General features: G+C 53.7%; 1 protein-coding gene across 6 annotated transcripts in view; it reads left to right on the top strand.

Annotated features, from left to right (window-relative positions):
- RUBCN (rubicon autophagy regulator) overlaps window positions 1–19205 on the top strand; it is a 34274-nt gene that overhangs the window by 832 nt on the left and 14237 nt on the right. Inside the window, exons 1-8 of one of the 6 annotated variants that reach the window (XM_072867285.1) lie at window positions 21–116; window positions 11899–12052; window positions 14500–14583; window positions 15549–15708; window positions 15884–15990; window positions 16563–16703; window positions 16922–17078; window positions 17315–17872. In XM_072867285.1, coding sequence (XP_072723386.1) covers window positions 12014–12052; window positions 14500–14583; window positions 15549–15708; window positions 15884–15990; window positions 16563–16703; window positions 16922–17078; window positions 17315–17872 — 1246 coding nt within the window. In that variant the 5' untranslated portion in view covers window positions 21–116; window positions 11899–12013. Of the gene's footprint in view, window positions 1–20; window positions 117–187; window positions 395–5259; window positions 5338–11898; window positions 12053–14499; window positions 14584–15548; window positions 15709–15883; window positions 15991–16562; window positions 16704–16921; window positions 17079–17314; window positions 17873–19205 lie in introns of those variants that run through there. The other 5 variants (XM_072867280.1, XM_072867281.1, XM_072867284.1 and 2 more) reach the window with 5 other exon arrangements.

Here is a 19205-nt window from a genome sequence, read left to right as displayed (position 1 = left end):
TAACCTCTTTTGGCCCTGGCAGCAGGCGCCTGCGCCCAGGAGAGGAGCTGCCTCCCCCTCTTCCACCCTCCCGCTCGGGAACTGGTGCGTCGCCCCCTGCCGGCCGGGAGGAGCAGGTACAGCGGAGCGGGGGGGTCGGGGTGGGGGGTGGCGGCCTCGCCGGGGCGTCCTGGTCCTGTCCCCCCGCGTCGCCTTTGGAGCTGCCGCCCCCGGCGCCTGCACTGCCGCAGCCCAGCCCAGCGGCTGCCGGGGTACCGCGGGCCGGGCCCCCGCCGCCCGCTGCCCTCAGAGCCTGGGCCGGGGGGCGGCCTCGGGGTGCAGCGTGCGGTGGCAGCGCCGCGCCTGGGCCCAGGGCGGCCTCGGGCCCGGCGGGTGGCGATGGCGGGGCCCGCAGGTAACCGGCTGGGTGCGGGCCGTCTGGAGACCGCTTGCAGGAGAGCTTCTCCAAGGACAGCTGACAGCGGGTGTCCTTGGGAAGGGTGAGGGCCGCCCTGCCACGTCGGCGGGGCGACGGGGGCCTGGGGCCGCAGAGTGGCGGGCGATGCTGGGAAGCAGGACTGGTGGTGATGGGGGGGTGCCGTGCGGCCGGGGTTTGGGGGACAGGGCAGTTGTGCTGCAGGGCGTGAAGTCATGGGCTGGCCGGAGATGTTGCAGGGCAGGGGAAAGGGTGTTCAGCTGGGAGGCTGAACGCGAGATGACGTTGCCTGCCATCCCAGCGCAACTGAGAGAAATAACCTGTTCTGTGAACAGCCAAACCAACGCAGGCTAGTTTCTAACAGAATTATGCCCCCAAACGTCAAACGGCAGGGTTCAAACCGGGTTCCTATTTCAAAATACCGTGTCAGGCCTAAAATTACTACTTAAAAACAGAACAGCGTGACTATTGATGTTTTGTTTTCTTTGGGTTCTTTTCAGAGTTGTTATCTTCTGCAGCTTTTGGTCAGAATCACATGATTCAGAAACTCAGAAGATAAATTAACAACTTGGTTTTTGAACAAGGAATCTAGTGAAGCCTTTTTTTCCCCCCGGTATATTTGCATTCTTTGGAGATGTGTGTATTGTTGGTGGGTCAACAGTACGCACATACCTCGTGGTCAGCTGGCTGCTGCTAAGTGAGTTGTAACAGGGCTGGGATCTACCTCTTTTCACTCAGTGGCACTTCCTTCATCCGGCACTCTCTTTATTAAATGTAAGGGATGGTAATTGTCTTTGAAATCTCTACGTCTTGCTCATAGTTGGTTGAAATTGGTCAGTGAGTTCCAGAGATAGTAAAGGAAGGAGCAGATGGGCAGACAACGGGATCGCAGAGGCTGGACTTCCTTCAGAAACCAGGCAGTAATGCCGGAAGGAAATCCGTATCGATTCCCCCCGTTCGCAGTGGTCACCTGGCATTACTGTCCACATCTCCCCGAGTGTCTTCCGGGAGCTGTGCTGAGGCTGCCGTTCAAAAGTTGACTTCCCTCGCCCTTGGCCTTCAGTGGGCTTTGCAACATGACCAAAGGAGAGCTTGTTTCAGGGTCTGACTGACTGCCTCCAGAGAGGGGGAGCTCTGTACCAAGACTCCAGGGGCTACGTTGTGAATGCCCTAGGGCGGGAATAAGTATTTCCATACATGCAACCTTGCACACAACTCCTTGCAGTAGGAACGCTCCCCCGTTTCGTTAACTGCCCACGTACTCCACGTGCCCATTTGCTAAAATAAATACTCTGTGGCAGATGCGATATCCTCAGTGCCCGATACACAGCTAACTCCTCGCGTGCGCAGTCCCTGGCACGTTGTGTCCCGGGAGGTGCCTGCACTGCAGTGCTCCGCAGGCCTCTCCCCTTCACTGCAGAACTGGGGGTCTTTCGAGGAGTATTATTGTGAAAAGCAAGAATGAGAGGAGAGAGCTGAGGCTTTCTGGCCTCTGCTCCATCCTGAACTGCAGACTGTTGACAAGGCCTTGGTCTCTCCATTTACACTCTTTATGCATCTCTTCCCTTTTAAAATAAGGCCAGTAACATGCTCCTGGATGTTCCTCTTGCTCCTTTCTACTGGCTAGCAGAGAATGGCTCAGTTAGTCATAGGACATCTTCAGCTAGTGAGAGATTTTTCCTCCAAGCAGGAGGAGCTGGTGACCAGGATGCTGGAGGCTGGGAGTTCTGCCCCATTTTCTTCTCTGTGTTCTCCCTGTGCAGCCTAAGTTCAGACATGGAGGCTTGGAGCCACATATTTGATAATTTATGCATTTTCCTCCAGATGACAAGTGGGACTTGAGGTTCTTAAAGTCAGGCTACATTTCTAAAGGGAAGATGCTATCGCCAGATGACCAATAAATATTAATAATAGAAGAGTCAAATAAAAGATTTTTTTTTTTTTAACTTTAAACCAAATTCCTGTGATGCTATAGCACGCAGCTCCATCTGGTGACTATGTCACGCTGATAAACAAATGCTCTGTTTAGCCAAAACAAATACGCCCACTGCAAAGGTGGCAGATGCTGCCCGCCCTCATGACAGGTGGAAATCAGACAAAATCCAGATTGTACCACATCCATGGGTTGCATTTATTATCCAGACAGGACACCAGCTGTCTGCTGCTCAGCACAACAGAAAACCAGGCAAAGATTCTGATCCTGAAGAGTATTTTTCTTCTGTGTTCAAAATGGCTGAAATGCCATAGGGATCATGGAGGCAACCATGCAAACATCAGCTCTTAGTTTTCTGTCCAGCTCTCAGGATTGTGTCAGCATCTAGCCCCATGACAACGGTTCCACATAGCATTGACCGTTATAAGAACTAGTACTTTAACTGTATAAACTACTGTACAGCTGCAGCCCTGCTGAGGTTGTTACCACTGTAAGAAGACAGTGTGTCTAAAGCATCCACAAGCTGTAGTAAGTTTTGGGGCTGGTTCTTTCCTGGGCCTTTCCCAGGCTCTTCCTGAGCACCAGTTGTCTTCTCACAAAAATGAGACTTCAGGGCTTGGCTGCCCAGTAACCCCTGTTATGTTACACTGTGGAGGAACTGCAGACTAGATGTTACCTGCTGAACATCCTGGCTGAAATTCAGGTGTTACAATTACAATTACCACACCCGAAGAATCAGGCACTAAATGCACTTGTAGATTTAAAGCCAGAGGGGGCTGTCTAGCCCAAGCTGTATGTTGTGGGCTGTGGAATATCACACCTGCACTGATCCCAGAAACGGGTGAGCTGTTCAAGTGCATCTTCCAAAGGAGGTCTCTGCTTCCCCTGGGGCGTTGTTCCAAGGCACAGGCACTACTACTATTAAAAACAGCTTCTTATTCCTAACGTGAAATTGTCTGGCATCTACCAATAACTTCAATTTCTGCCTTCTCTGTGAGGTTTAATGAGTAAAGAAATTGCATTGAGTTGATAACTGACTTTATGTCACCCAAATCTTCCACAAACAGCAATCAGGTCTGTGAGATTCCAAATTCTGCTACTGGTATATAGGATATATAAAAGGATACGTATATACTTTCATACATTTCAAATTGTTGACCTCTACTGGCACTCCTCAAATTTTACATTGGAGGATTAATCTCCAGTTTAGTCTCAGTGCAGTCCCAGAAGCTAACACAGCTGTGTGTGACTGTACGCTCTGTGTGATCAGGCTTATTTTTGATTGAATGATTTTTTATATGCTCTCTAAATTGACAATCGTTGAGTTTACTTAAGTGTCTATAAATAACATATGCAAAAAAACATAATGAAGCAGGGGAAAAGGAGAGATTTTTCTGAAGAAATTTTGAAAAAATCACTGTAAAGCAACATCCAGGCTATTTCTGACTTGTGGAGCTAGAAGAATCTTGTAATTCCTGATTTAGGAGCTAAATTAGATCTGTCAGCTACATTTGCATGTTCCATTTCACCAGGTGTGATCATCTTAACGATGATCACAATAGTCCTGATGACTTGATTTTCTCCAATATTTTTACTGTGAGTTAACACATAGTCTGATGCCCTGATACCAAACATGCTGTGTACAGCCAGTGTTTTCAACGCACGTGGTCAGTGCAGTAGGCTCTATGCAAGAAAATTTCTGCCTGACTGACAGCCATGCTGGAAGTTGTTCCACACTTGTACACCATTACTATGTATGGGGAGTCCTAGTCTCTTAATTAAGTGCCTTCTGAAAAACGTTTTGTTGTTGTTAACTGCTTTAAGAATAGCAGCATAGAACCTGGCTCCCCCAAATGCTGCTGAAGTACCGTACTGGTAAAATAAGCCACACAGGAAGTCTCAGGTCAAGGGGTGTCTCTTCATGTATGCAGCATCAGCGAGCAGCATATACTTATCATTAAAAGTAACAGTTACAAGAAGTTTCCACTGTGCAAAGGACTACCTTTGGTTTCTGAGGCATCAGACAACTCCGGAGACATATCTGGGTTTTGTCTCCCATGATAATTTGTCGTTGACTGTTCTCAGTCTGATGGCAGCTGCATCACTTTTTCCTTTTTCAAGTTTCATTTCACTGCTTTTTAGTGGAAAGCACATATAATTCTGCAATATTTTTCACATCCTCTTTACTGTAGGCAACAGAACAGAAACCCTCTTTCTGTTTGTCTCTGCTGGTATGTTTGGTGCATGAGCAGGCTCTCAGGGAAGACGTTGTTTGGCTGATTTTTTTCTTGCCATCGCAATTTTCTCACCTATCTGAAGCAGGATTTTGGTGAGCGGTTATCTCAGTTACTGATTATTGTGGTTTTACACTGTGGTGCAGCAAAACCTCAGTGCAAACACTTTACTCAGAGGGCTGACAGTAACCCGACTGGCAACTCAACTTTTGCTGAGAACAGCGTATCGCTTTGGGGTCCTACAGCAGCCTCTGTCAAAGACACACGCCTGTGTGTATGTACCTATAGGGGTGACGGTGGGCTGGAGGACGGCACCGCGGGGCCCGCCTGTCTCGCCCGCCCCGCTGCAGCGCCAGCAGCCGTGACTGACAGGAAACCTGAGGGCCCGTTGCTCCCTCCTCACCTACTCACGCAGGACGTTGACTCACGGGGCATTCGCCTTCTGAAGGCGGCAACAAGGCTGACGCCGAGGGCAGCGTAGAGCTCGGGGGCGGGAAACCGAGGTGAACGGCCCGCCATGGCGCTCGGCCCCCGCCTCAGCGCGGCCGCGCGCAGGGCATGCCGGGAGCTGTAGTTCTCCGGCCGCGCGGAGGGTGCCGGGCAGCCGCGGTGCGCGTCGGGAGCTGTAGTTCGCGGCGGGGCGGGGCGGGCGCTCGCCCCCACGTGACGGTGGCGCGGCGGCAGCGGGCGGTGGCGGCGGGGCCGCGCGCGCCCGGGATGGAGGTCGGGTCCCGCGAGGGGCGCGCGGAGAGCAGGTGGGGCCGCGCGTGGGGGCACGGCGTGACGCGCCAGGGTGCGCGGGGGGAGCCACACGCGTGGGTGGGAGGCCTGGCCCGCCGGGGGGGCGCGGCACGTGTGCGTGTGTGTGACACGCCGGTGGGTGCGTGTGTGGGGGCAGGACACGCTGAGGAGGTGTGAGTGTAGCGGGGGGCAGGGCCTGCGTGGGCAGGCGGGGGAGGCATGACATGGCGGGGGTGTGGTGGGCAGGGCACGCCGCTCTGCGTGCGTGTTTGTGCCGGGGGCGCGGGGGAGCGTGTGTGCGCTGAGGGGCGCGCTGTGCGTGCTGGCACCGGGGACAAGGCACGCGTGGGGGCAGGGTCTTGTGTGTGCGCAGGGGGTGCACGCGTGGGGTAGTGGGGTGCGTGTGCAAGTTATCTAGGACACGGCAGGGAGCACGGGATGTGCGTGCAAGAACACGGGTGGCAGCAGTGCCAGTGTGCCTGGGAAGCGCTGGGGATGCGCGGGGGTGTCCGGGGTGCCCTGGGGAGCTCATGCGCTGCGTGGGCGTGTGTGGGAGCGTGTCTGCACACCCAGCACCAGCGCACAGATGCGGGGGTACCTGGGAGTGATCCTGGGACTTGCAGAGCATGCCGGCTGCCCCCGGTTCGGTCCCTCGTGGGGAGGAAGCACGCGGTGAGCTGGGCTGTTCGAGCAGCGTGTGGCCACCTTTACCCGCCCGGGACCAGTACACCGCACTGCTCCCTGGCCCGGGCAAGTGTCTTGGCCGCTGGAGGGGCAGTGACGGCTGCAGACGTGTGCCCTCAGTACCCGATGCCTTGTCTCCACTATGGTGGTGACAGCATCTCTCCATCAGCCGTGGCCAAGACAGCAGCTGCCGAGCCTCTGCTTCAAACGCCTTGTGCTTAAGGGCGAAACCATCCCGCCCTGACGCCGTGCTGCTTTTCTGGTGGCTCTGCAGCTTGCTGCTTTTGGATCGTGTCTCCTTACCCTCCTGGCGGTCGGCTGCATCGCCCCTTCTAGGTGCTGAAAAGAAATTTTCAGCTTCTCTTTATTTCTGAAGGCGAGGCCCTGCGCCTGCACGTGGCTGGCGGTGAGAATGGCCGTGCTGCGGTGGCTTCATCTACGTGGTCTTATTTTATGCTTTAGGCATGGTTTTTCTTGTTAGCATTTATAAAAGCAGCAGAGATTGTTCCCTGGAGGTGTTTTGATGATGAGTCCTATTTACTTCAGGTTTTTGCATGTCTTCAGCCTTTGCTTTGTGCTTCGGTTTTGCCCTGGTGCTCACAAGCGCAGGGTGGATGTTAGATGGAAATGGGAGTGTTGGCTGGGGAGGAGGGAGCAGCTGAAACTTGATATGGGAGAGAAGCATTCCTTATCTGAGGGGCTCAGCTAGCCGCTCTATTCCTGCTAGCAATATCAGCCGGGAGAATGCTACCGGTGCTTTTAAAGCTGCAGTGCAGGTTTGGGGTGCCTTTTGATTTGCACAGTTCGAGCTATTCTCCCTCTTTAGCTAATGCTTCAGACCCAGCAGGTTCAGAAAGGTAAAAGGAATTGATTTCATTCACTTCGTTTTCTTTCTGGAATCATCTTTGTGCATTTTCTTGCCTTTGCAAGTGCAGGTCCTGCACTACCAGACTCTACCATCGTGTGACTAATAGGGCTGACGTGGTGCCACCCCCAGCACTCCACCGGGGACGAGGAGGGCATCGTCCCCTCCGGTGCTGGCACATGAGGTGGCCTGCTTGTTCTCCTGGCTGTCACTGGTGCACTGGGGGGGATCCTGGCACAGGCCTTGCACAGCCTCATTGTCCTTTGTGCAAAATGGTTTAGCATTTTAATTCCCGGGGAGGTGCCATTTCACTACAGGTTGTAGCCGTGACTGATAGCGATAGGGTAGCGGTCACTGGATCCATCTTCCCATGGAACATGGGAAATGCAGAAGCAAAAGTCCATTGCTGAAGTCCATTCTTCTGCTGGGGCAGGAGAGGAAAATGAGGATCTTGTGCTGGATTTTGCTGTCTCTCCTCCTGAGCAGCAGGTCTGAAATGCATCGGGGAGCAGGGGCTGTAACGCCAATGTCCGTCGAGGCACGGCAGGTTAGTGCCCTAACTGCCAGGCAGAGAGCAGGGCTCTCGTGCCTTGGAGTGGCGGGCGGGTGATGTGATGGATGCAGCAGCCCCAGGGGGAGCAGAGGGGCCGTTGGTCAGCCGGGTGGGTTAGCAAAGAGCTGCCGCCTTTAGCTCCGGCACCAGCGTGGCCTGGGGACGGCAGGGCCAGAGGAGAGGGTCCCTAAGGGGAACCAGTGCTGGGAGCGATGGAGGAAGGTGAGCAGCTGGTTCCGGGGAGGTGGGTTGCGATGGGGGTCTGCTCTGCGTGTCGATGCCTCTGGCTGCCTACTTGCTTGTTGCAGCAGGTCCTGTGCAGATCAAAGCCCGATGGACACTATCCCCGGTCCACAGGTTGTGGTCATCTGCTTGTGGGAGGCTTCACCAGCATGAGCAGGCAAAACTATTTGCCATGCTGGGAGAAGGCTAAAAACCACCTTTAATCCCTATTTTCTTCCCTCGTCCTTTGCCAGTGCAGAGCAAGAGTGCTCTGGCGAGCAGCAGGTTTGGGCTGCGTTTGCTGTGGCAGCCTTTTGTGGTTGTGCCCCCAGTTTTATACCGGTGCAAGCTTTTAGTACCGGTGCAAGCAGCCCTGCGTTTCAGTTTCCCAGCCAGCCTGCTCGGCTCTCCCCGCCAGGACACTGCAGGGCTGACCCACTGGGCTGGCAGAGCTCTTCTGGCTTCCTCTGCCTTGTCAGCCACTCCCCGTGGCTGCAGATGAATTGCACGAAGCCTGCCTTTCTTTTAATCCCATTTCCCAGCAGTGCTGAGCCTGCTGGAGGAGCAGGCGGGGGAGCTTGAGGAAAGGGGCTGCTGGTTGTCTGGGAGACCCGGGGACAGCGAGGCGGCAGCAGGCTGTGCGCAGCAGTGGGTTACGTAGCACCTTTGGGATCTGCAGGAGGAGCTGGCAGCTGGCACGGGAATGTCCTTGGAGATCTGGCGGCAGTCCCTCCACGACCTCAGCATCCTCAGCCTGACCTCCTTAGTGTGCTAAGAAGGATCGAGAGACTCCTCCAGGTAGAGGACAGTTCAAGCGGCCATTGCTAGATGCTTCCTGCAGAGCACAGGCAGACACACAGCAGATGTTTGTGAGAAAGACAAGCTTCATTTTTTTAAATTTTTTTTTTTAATGCTAGCTACCTGTGTGATTCTGTTTTGGAAAGTAACTGGGGATTGGTTTTATTTTAAATGAAGAAGTTCACCTGAGTCAGCAGCATGGCTCCCTGCCTCTGCTGTGAGTCACCTTTGCTGACTTGGACCAAGAGAAGTTCCTACTCTTGCTGGCATGGAGGGGCTGAGAAAGCCTTGGGCTTTCTCATTTCCCTGACGCAGCATTTCCCTGATGTCAGCAGCAGCAGCATTAAGCCATTCCTTGCTCCAAGGCTGGATTCTGTCTTTTATCACTCCAGTGCAAAAGGTTCAGTTATATTTGGAACAGTTCCTGACAGCGGGTTGATGCTGCTGTACCTGAAGATAGAGTTTGTGGTGGTAAAGCAAGGAAACCCAGCACCAAGTTTGCAGAGCTGGTAGCTAAAATTGGAGGCTGGATCAGAGGTCGTCTTTAAGGAATGAAAGGGATGCGGCTGAGGTCTCACCGGTGCTCCACGAGCGATGGCCCTGCAAACACCCTCGGCTCTTCTGGCTGGGGGACCGGGCTCTGCTAGAGCAGGAGAGCAGGAGCACGTGTGGTTCTTGCAGGGGAAGCTCTGCTCGTGTACTGTGACCTCTCTGGGGTGTGTTGCTCACTTTGCCCTTCCTGTAAGTTGGTGCTTTCATGATGTGATATGAATTGGCCTTATCCCATGTCAGGCTTTCTTTAGCACTAGGAAAGGAAAATTCTCTTTATTCAGGAAAAACCAAGCAGATTTCTCAATATTGCTCTGAACAGCTGCGGAAACAGGGAACTTGAGGGCAGCTGGGACCCAGGCTTTTGCCATCCCTCCTGGCAGCCCAGGCTCAGGCTCTGTCAATGGGAGGGGAGCAAACCCTGCCATGAATTCAGGGTTAACTGATGAGTCCAGTTCAAGCTGAAATGTGGTTAGCTGCACTGTCTTGCGATGTCCCTGCCACCTGCAGCCAACTATATGGGTCTTTGTTTCTTCAACTTGTGTCACTGTATGCTTTTCAGCATGCATCATGTTCCAGCCCAGAAACAGCTGGGTTTTGGGTGTCAGTAGGGTCTTGTGCATCCAACTTGTCAACTGCTTTGGGCCAACAAGTCCCATGGGATCCTTACTGTCTTACAGGGATTTAATTCACTTTTGGTAGCTTCTGAATCACCTCTGCAAAGGTGCTTTCATTGCATTGCTTGTTCCCTATGTGCTTCTGAGTTCAATGTTTTAACAATTTGAGGTTATTTCGTTCGAGGATTGCTTAACTTTAGTCTGCCTGTGCTAGGAGGGAGCTGTGACTCCAGTCTGTCGGATCCTGGTTTCCTACCTCTGGGGAGGTGCACAACTCCTCCTTTAATGAGACAGGTCATTTGGTAACGCGTGGCTCTGCGTGTCCTACCTCCGCATCCTTGTGTGCATCGCCTGCTTTTTATAGCATGAAATAACAGGGAGTTTCCCTGACTCACTGACTTGGAAGATCAGCAGCGTGGCTGAGCTTTCACTTGCGTTTCCTAACTGTGAGCATTAGAAATATTTTGGGGACGAGCTGGTGAACTTTTGAACTCAGTGGCTGCAGATGCTCTTTGACCGGTGACGCTGCTCTGGGCATTTGCGGATGCCCAGAACGGCATCGCTGGTCCCCAGTCAAAGAGCATCTGCATCCCTCAGCACGGATGAGAAAAGCCCATAGGAGAATGGCTGGATCAGTTTTCTGTGTCTCCCTGAGTCAGATCTCCTTTGGGAAGCTGCTTTTGATTTACATCCGTGCTTTCTTCTTCAGTCTCTCCTGAGACAAGCCCTGACCATGCTTGTTAGTCTAAGTACATCGTAGACATACACATACTTCTTTATGCACTGCAGGTCTGTTTTAGAGCTCCTGGGCTCTGCTGGTGGAATGTGTTGGCCCTTGCATGGTTTAAGCTTAGGCGAGCACTGAAAGTGGTGAGGCTTCGCTGGGAAGACCTCGTGAAGGGAGTGGATGGGGAGCTTGAAGTAGAGCCAATATTTGATGATCTGCTTGTTCACTTAATCAGTTTTGCAATAACAAACGAGTTGCAAAAAGAGAATATTGGTGAGAAAAGCTTGGTTTTAAATACCAGGATTATGCTACTCCTTAGTGTCCTCTGTGCAGCAAGAGGTGTGCAGCCCACACTTTCATCCACAAGGATGAAAATGAGAGCAGTTTTAAATAATGTTGCTTATTTTGAATTTTTTTTTCTTTTTTTTTCTTTTGCTTTGGAAATCCAGTTTGTTTTGGGCAGTGAGAGGGATTAACAGCTGAAACCCTGGCTTGTTTTTTGCCAGTTGAAAGGTTGGACTTTCATTCTAAGCTGTCACCCCTGGTGCTTCTGTTACAAACCCTGCAGAGGCATGTTTTTTTGGCATTTACACCCCCAAATATACCTTGTAAGATTCCTGTTGCTTCTGAGAGAGTGGCTGCTATCTGAATACATGTTTCTGATGGCTGCTGTTCCTCTGGCAACACTGTCAAACAGCTTGAGGGGGGATCTTGGTCATCCAAAGCTTCCTTCCCCAAAGTTGCTTTTGCATAGGCAAATGATGTTACCTCTCTGCACCGTCACTCCTGCTTTATGGTGGATAATGGTCATTCCTTGCTGTACGCAGGGCAGCTGAGGGGGTTGATATCGATGAGAAGTGCTGTGCAAGCTCCAGAGTACAACTGCAGTTTGCTAAGCTCTGTCCAGAACGTGATGAATGCTTTTGCAAGAAAGTCAGCTTGTGCCTACAGCAGCTCTGGGGCCAGAGAGCAGCTGTACAGGTGGAGATGTGGCTGAAGAGTTACTAAACTTGGAGTGGAGCACTTCTGCATCCTGCTGGTGCTGGAGTGCTCGATGCGGTGCGCATTGCTCGGGGGCTGCCGCTCCCTGTAAATGTGGGTGCAGCGCGGCCAGTGTCTACTTAAATGGTGGACATCATGCCGTTGCCTTGCAGGTGCTGTACTCCTAGCGTGCTGCTGCTCTGAACAGTCTCTGACAGAGCGCGTGAGTGAAGAAAAGCAAGAGGCTGGCTGGAGAGGTGTCCTCCAGCTTTGTTGGCCTGTATTAAGCAAGTGGTATATTGCAGGAGCCATCAGTCTTTGTTCTGGCTGTCTCCTGAGACCACATTGGTGGTGGCTACCAGTCATCACAAGCATCGTTACGATAGGGCCTCTTGTCCACAAACCATGCACGGGAGACCACAGGGAGGTGTAAGGTCCTTTAGCTCACCTTTGCTAGCTTCTGGACTACGGAAGGTTTCAGCCTGACCAGAGTCTCCTTGGAGAGAGTGCAATACCGTGGTTCTGTTGTGAAGCTCCTCTTGCTGTATATCTGATGCAACTTGCTGTGTTCTTTTGCAGGAGGGAACACTGGAAGCTGCTAGGCAACCTGAAGACCACAGTGGAAGGCTTGGTGTCCACCAGCAACCCAAACGTCTGGTCCAAGTATGGCGGCTTGGAACGGCTCTGCAGAGACATGCACAGCATCCTCTACCATGGGCTCATCCATGACAAGGTAGGGCTCTGTCCTGCCAGCACTGCTGTCTGTCCGTAGCAGCTTCGGTGCCTGTCATGAGCAGGTGGGACAGTCCTGTCTGCCTGCAGCTTGCTTCAGTGCTCGTAGCATGGAGTGGCTACAACACTTGTAGCAGTGTGGGAAATGATTGAAGCAGGGACTGAGCTTGCCTGGCAAGTGCTGTGGTTGTCAGAGGGACCTGGGTGCATGTTCTTTCTATCTCATCCACCTTCGACGTGGTTTTTCTAAGTACCTGTGCCCCCCACGCTGAGGCCAGCCCCCTCTCCTTTCTTTCTGCTGCAGCCAAGCAATAAAGCTGCATTCGCAATGAGTCAGCCCCATATCATCTGCACTTGGAAAACTCCCCAGTGAGGTCTGGCAAGAGAAACCTCGCATCTTTACTGTTTCTGGTTAGCTGTGTTAATAACAGGAGCTGGCAGCCAAATCCGTGCTCTGCGTGAATAGGATCTCTCTTTCCAGGCCCTTGTTGTGCCTTGCAGTTGCTCACCCAGACGTTCCTCCTTCCATGGCTGCCTGGAAGATTTCTCCTTCCCACTTATGTGCAGAGGCCTGAAGGTCTCCCCTTCAGCTTGCAATTACCACCACAATTAATTTACAATGGAAAGTTGAAGCAAGTCTGCAGGGCATGCCTGAAGGCAGGCTTCCCATCAGTGGCTCTGCCACCCAGAGAGCGATGCAGAGAAGTGAGTGATGCAGAGGAGCCCCAGGCAGCTTGCATGGGCCAGCTGGGTCCAGGAGCAGGAAAACCGCACCTATGCAACGCTGCACCCGAGCTAATAAACCTCCAGGAAAAGCCAGGCTGGCAGCTCATCCCAGCTTTGATCCCTGGATGTATTAGCTGCAGTTAGCACTCATTACGGTGCTGCTCTGTTCCCATTAGTCCCCAGTGGTATGGGCCAGGACCTTTGGGAGATCCACAGAGAGAAGCTACCTTTTGCATGTGAGGAGTGCAGTGCTCCCTTCTCATAGACATGCTGTTAATAGGCTTCAGGAAGTGAGATTTAAATTATTTATATTTGTCTGTCTCTTGGTAACAGTTCATGCCAGACCTGCAAAGCAGGATGGTGTGTTGCCTTCCTCGATGCTTTTACTATAGGCAAAAGCGGCTCTTTTACTTAGAAATGTCTCCCCTGCTTGGGCATGTGTGATACCCATCAAGCTATAAGAGCTGCAAAGGGAGGCCCGTAAAAACACGGGCTGTATTATACGGGCCCTAAAAATAGGAAGCTGTCTTCCTAAGAGCAGTTTTCTCATAGTTGCTCCAGCAAAACACTTCCTTACTTATTATTTTCTTATAAACTTTTTTCCTACAACTGGGAATAAATAAAAAAAGGTGAAAAAATCTATATGTACATGTTAAGAGAACTAGGGTAAGAGGTTTTTAAACTTTTGAGTGAATTTTATTTATTTGTCCAGAAAACCCCAATTCAATCTAGAGGACTAAAATTGCCATGTTAGTTCTCTAGTCTTAAAAAAACCAAACCAACCCCCCCGCAAACAAATAAACCACAAAACAGAACCCATTCCTCTGACACTTGTGAAAGAGGAAATAGAGATGGAAGAAAAAATAATCAGCCTTTTGGTGAAGAGAGACATTTTGGAGCTGTGCTTACACCCGATAGGGTGGTGAGGAGAACAGCAACTCTGCTGCAGTTCCTCTTTAACAGGAAGAATAACTAAGAACAAAATAATTCATTGTCTGAATAAAGCTGAGGCAAACAGCAGCAAAGAGCTGATAGAAATGCAACACCAAATTTACCTGGGGTGCTCAGCTGTGCTGGTGTCCTCGGTGCGGGCTTGCATCAGAAGACAGCAATGGTTGCTGGTTTTGCTGGGATGTGTTTCCATGTTGCCCTTCGTGACCCCTCACTGAGGTCTGACTCTGTAGTGCTGAGGCATCGGGACTGTCTTCCAGGTCCTGCTCCAGCAGGAAGGGGAATGGTGACGTGGGAACTTGGTCAACCTTGAGCTTGGCAGACCTGCGGTTGGCCTTTAGGATCCTCATTGCACTGCAGCAGAGATGTGAGCCGTTCGGTGCCACGTCCCGTTCCTGTCCCAAGACCTCTCCTGTCTCCAGGGTATGAGGGACTGCGATCTTACCTGGTGGAAGAAGAGAAGCTCAGGAGATGTGTTGTCTGGTCACTTGTGGGCTGACTGCAACTGAGAGGTCACCGTGAGAGGGGCAGGAGACGACTTATCTACATCAAGCCAGTGGTTTTTGACTTGATCCCTTGATCTACAAAACTGTGTTACACGCTTGCATTGTTTCTCCTTTGTAAAGCAGTGCTGCTCTTCCTCTGTCTGTGTTCTGGCCCATCTTGCCAGGGCTTGGGGCTCTCCACTCATGGTAGCTTGGGGCTAATGGGGGATGTTGTCATTTCACTGGGACTTGGGTGGTGGTGTCTAACCGTGCCTGTCCTGGGCAGGTATGCTGCAGGCAGAAGGATTACTGGCAGTTTGTGAAGGACATTCGCTGGCTGAGTCCTGGCTCTGCTCATCACCTGGAGAAGGTGGGTTCTGGTGGGGTGGCCTTGTGTGCCCAGCAGGGAGGGGGGAGGGCAGCGCAGCTGGGCTGCGAGCCTCAACGGTGGGATAGCAGCACCTTGGCTGTGGGCCTGCTGTGGGTAAAGCGGCTCCACGGCTTGTGGAGGGTGAAGCAGCCGCGTGTTTGTGTACAAGCCACGTCCCGGGAACTCGGCGTGGCTTGAGCTGAGACAATCGGCTGCTTATTTCTCCCAGGCCAGTCTCCAGCTCGGCTCGGCCGGCTGCAGCAGGCATCACCAAGGGAACCGGCACAAGCGGTGCTTGTGTGTGTGCAGGGGTGATTCATGTCTCTGTGCGAATCTCTAAAAGTCTGGGCTGCCCCATTTCTGGGTTGTGCCTTGACCATGCATTTGGTTCTCCCGTTTCTGGCTTGTGCCAACCGCTGGTGCGTGGGGATGCTCTCGGCCCTCGGCTTCCCCGTGCCGACGTCCGTGGCCCCCGCTGTGGCTGGGCACAAGGGGCTGACCACTGGTGGTCCCTGTGTCCAACATGCTGCTGGAGGGGCTTGGGGTGTGACTCCAGTCCAGTTCGTCACGCTGCAGCAGCTCAGGTGTTTAGCTTCCCCAGTTAATGTGTCAGCAAGAACATGACCGTCACCACTGGGGTCGGGTTGGATTTGGGAGTGTGGGGTCCTTCCAGGTCAGGGGTGAGGCACACGGGTGGGAGAGCGTGCAGGAGAAATTCACAGTGCTGGTGGCTGTCAGAGGACTTTGGTCGCTGGCTGACCTTTGAAGCGTTGGTCCTCCCCGGTGCTTTTGCCTCCCTGGTGGCTGGGGAGCTGCTGGTACTTGCCCTCCTTCCCTCTGACAGTGACCAGTGCTGGAAAGCTGCCGTTATTGGGGCAGGGGGAACCAAATCCGTGCAGTGGAACAACCCCTGCTCCCCCTCTTGCCTCTGCATGCCTTAACCTGTGCCTGGCGTCCCTTTCCAGTTCATCAGCCTGCAGGAGAGCAGCCAGCCTGACCCAGAGGGCCCGGGGGACCAGGCCATCGCGCAGCTGTGGCTGCAGCACAGCCTGCAGTGCCACTGCCTGTCGGCGCAGCTGAGACCGCTCCTTGGGAACCGGCAGTACATCAGGAAATTCTACACAGGTAAAGAGAAACGAGCCTTTTCCTTCTTATTAGGAAAATATCTAGCTGGTGGCATTTCCAAGCCGTGTGGGAGTGAGGGGGGGCGGCAGGAAGGGTGGTTTGCATGTGAGCAACCAGCGCTGTCAAACCACGCGGGTGAGAGGGACCCCCCCAAGCAGCAGTTTTCTCTCCCCAGACACTGCCTTCCTGCTCAGTGACGCCCACGTCACGGCCATGCTGCAGTGCCTGGAGGCTGTTGAGCAGAACAACCCCAGGCTTCTGGCTCAGATCGACACCTCCATGGTGAGTTGAGGTCCTGGCTTTTCCATCTGGCTCTCCCCAGATGCTGGCTGGCTGCGGCTGCTTGTGCGAGGTCTCATTCAGGGCACATGGAGCCCTTGGACAAGGGGCTGGACTTGGAAGTAACAAAAGGAGCTCCAAGAGGGGAGGAGAGTGATGAACTGATCCCTGTGCTGCCTGCGTGAGCCTGGCAGGGGTTGGGGTGGGGGAGATGGCTGTGTGGAGCCTGTAGTGAGGTACCTCGCTTCTGGCTGGCATCAAGGATTTGAGTATGAGGACCTGAGGACCAGTTCCTTATAAGAGGCACCTCTAAAGCCCTCTCCAATGGTCCCAGGCTTCAGGGCCAGCAAGCAGAGCTGCCTGGTTGTGAGGGACAGCCACCCTCAGAGGGGATGAGCAGCACCCCAGGACACCTGGGTGCCCACTCCTGCTGGTGACGCCAGTGACCCCCCGTGCAGCCCCGTGCCAGCTGCCCCCTCCCCAGAGGAGGGAACAGTGGCGGCTTTCTTTGCACAGAGCTCCCCAGAGGAAGGCAATTAATGAGGCTTCATTAAATGGGGACTGTGTTCTTTCAGCTGGCCGGCACGTCACTGCCATCCCTGTGCGCGTCAGGTCCTTCTGCTGGGACAAGAGAGATGTGTGACCATGACGCTGAAGGGCAGGAGAGCCATCTGCCTGGGGCGCTGGGCTGCCTGGATCATTTCGCTGAGAGCCTGGTAATTTCCTGACAGGAGCCTGCCATGCAGCTGCAAACAAAGAGCTGTTTCCCTTCTGCACCACAGTGTTTTTCCCTCCCCATCCTCCTGCCCCCAGGGCTGCCGCATCCTTTGCTGGCTGGTGACCAGGCGCTCGCAGGTCGATTCCTTTCCATTGCTGCTCCTTTGACGTGTAGCCCCATAAATGCTGATTTATTAATCATACCACCTCTCTTCAGCTCACCAGGAAGAGTGATGGTCCGCCTGCGGTGACCAAGAGTCAGAGCCTGACTGCCCTCCCCGCGTCCCCGTATGTCCCAGCTGCAGGTTGCACGCAGCAGCGCTGCTTTGGGTCCTTCTCCAGCCTCCACCATCCAGCCTCCTCCAGCCTCTCAGGTAAAGAGGGTGGGCTGGGAAGCTCAGGGTAGACCCAGAAAAGACTTTGCCTTTTTTTCTGCTCTTGGATTTGTTGTGGTGGATGGGTGCGAGAAGATCTCTGCCCGCGATGGGAGGGAGATCCCTGGCCTTTGCCCATGGTGGGTGGATGTGCTGGTGTGAAGACACAAGCTTATTGCTATAGGGTGGTCTGCTTGTGCCAGGGTGCGTGATATCCTGCTCCTACCTCTGTCCAGACAGGAGACCAGCAAGCTCCTCCGTCAGCTCCAGCTCTAGCCAGCTCCAAGAGTGCTGCCCATCCACCCGGTCCTCCTCCTTCAGCAATGGCAGGTCCCCTCTGGAGCAGCCTGGCTCTGCCACCTGCTTCCACGTCCCCTCACCCAAAGACCCCTTCTCTCCAGCCAGCGAGATGAGCTCCAGCACCACCAGCCACAGTGAGGACACTTGGACAGGGAGTCAGGATGATCCGCAGAGTGATGCTAATGATGGGCCGGAGTACCTGGCCATTGGGAACTTGGGACGCCGGGGCCGGGCATGCAGCAGCGCCAGCACCACCAGCAGCAACAGCACTAAGAGCAGTAGCTCCAAACTCTTCTCCTCCAGCAGCTCTCAGAAACTGGACTCAGTCTCATCCCTGGGAGAGCAGGGGGCAAGTGGAGGTGGAAGCAGGGGCCTGAGCCTGTTGCGCCGGTCCAGCTTCTCAGAGGGACAGTCGTCAGCTCCGCAGGGCATCCTCAAGAAGAGCCACGTGCGCTCACACTCCGACACCAATGTGTCTTCGGGGAAGTTGCACGGTAATGGGGCAGCTTTTCTGGGATGGCTTTGGGGTGTGGGAGTCCCTGGTACTGGGAGGCTGATGCTGGCCGCCCCTTTGACTCCATGGATCAAGTTGGCGAGAGGAACAGTGGGCGAGCGGTTGGGAAATTTGGTCTTTGCCCTTACCTTTCCTGCTCTGCACTGGAGTGATGGGCTGACATCTTGCTTCCCAGAATTCCCTGGGCTGGTCTGTTATTGGTATTGGCAGCTTTTACCAAAAACTTAGAAAATGGCAGTGATGCTGTGGCATTAGCCGTCCTGCTTCCCCACTGGCCTTGCCTGACTGGGGCATGGGGCCATGGCAGGGCACTGGGCTGGGGCTCATCCTACTGGTAGGGTGTCATCCTACTGGTAACCTGCTGGGTCCTCCTGTGCTCTTGAGTGGGTGAATGCATGGTGGGGGGGAGTGGGATGTAAGGGGACAACAAGTTTGTGGGCGTCTGCCCCACCGGTTCTGCCTACATGGGAGAAGTGGAGATCCTTGCTGAGTAGTAACCAGTCTGTCTCTGTTTTCTCTCCCTTAACGCTGCCCTCCTCCTCCTCTGTCTGCCCAGGAGGCCTCAGGGATATCACCATTATAATAGAAGATCCAGTAGCAGGTTTGGGAGCCAGTATAACAGCCCTTCATTAGTGGTCATTGCATCAAGTTCAGGATTTCCATCAACCCATTAGTGTCCATTTAGAAAACCAAAAAAATTCTTTCTTGCCTGTGTCCCAGCTGGTGCTTTGAAGGGTAGTCAGGTTTATGCATGCGACCTGACTGAAGATCCCAGCTTGGTTGTTGGGAGCGGTGGACCGGACCAAGAAGGGTGCCCAGCTGCCCTGCATGGCGTTAGGGAGTGCTGGCCACCGAGTCCCTGAGCTGCGTCCCCTGCCCTTCCCGCCACCCCACTGCCTCGGGAGCCAGGAGAGATTTCGTCTCTCACCTAGCAAATAAGGGCTGGCAGCTAAGCAGGTGTGGGCTTCAACATGTTATTTTTCCTTTCATTTAGTGGATCTGTGGCACGGGGAAGTTTGATGTTGGTTGAATTCAGCTGCACCCCAGCCAGCTGTGCTTGCACCCACAGCCAGGACTCCCGGGTGCTCTTCTGGGCTCGGGGCAGGTTTCCCCCGAGCAGAAGTGCTGGGGTGCTGCCATCCCTTTGCTCCACATGCAGAAAGAGTCAGCAGCTCAAAAAAATGGGCTGTTTTCTTTTGCATCCGTTGAACAGTGGCACTGGGTTTGTCGAGCTCACGTCTGGGTGCTGAGGGCTCTGCGGCTGGGAAGGCTCCTTCCTGGAGGTGGTGGGCATTCAGACAGATGTGTCCAGC

Source organism: Ciconia boyciana, chromosome 7 (genome assembly GCF_034638445.1).
Source record: "Ciconia boyciana chromosome 7, ASM3463844v1, whole genome shotgun sequence".
Lineage (NCBI taxonomy): Eukaryota > Metazoa > Chordata > Aves > Ciconiiformes > Ciconiidae > Ciconia > Ciconia boyciana.
The sequence above is the reverse complement of the archived record's forward strand: the minus strand, read 5'-3'. Positions and strand labels throughout refer to the sequence as shown.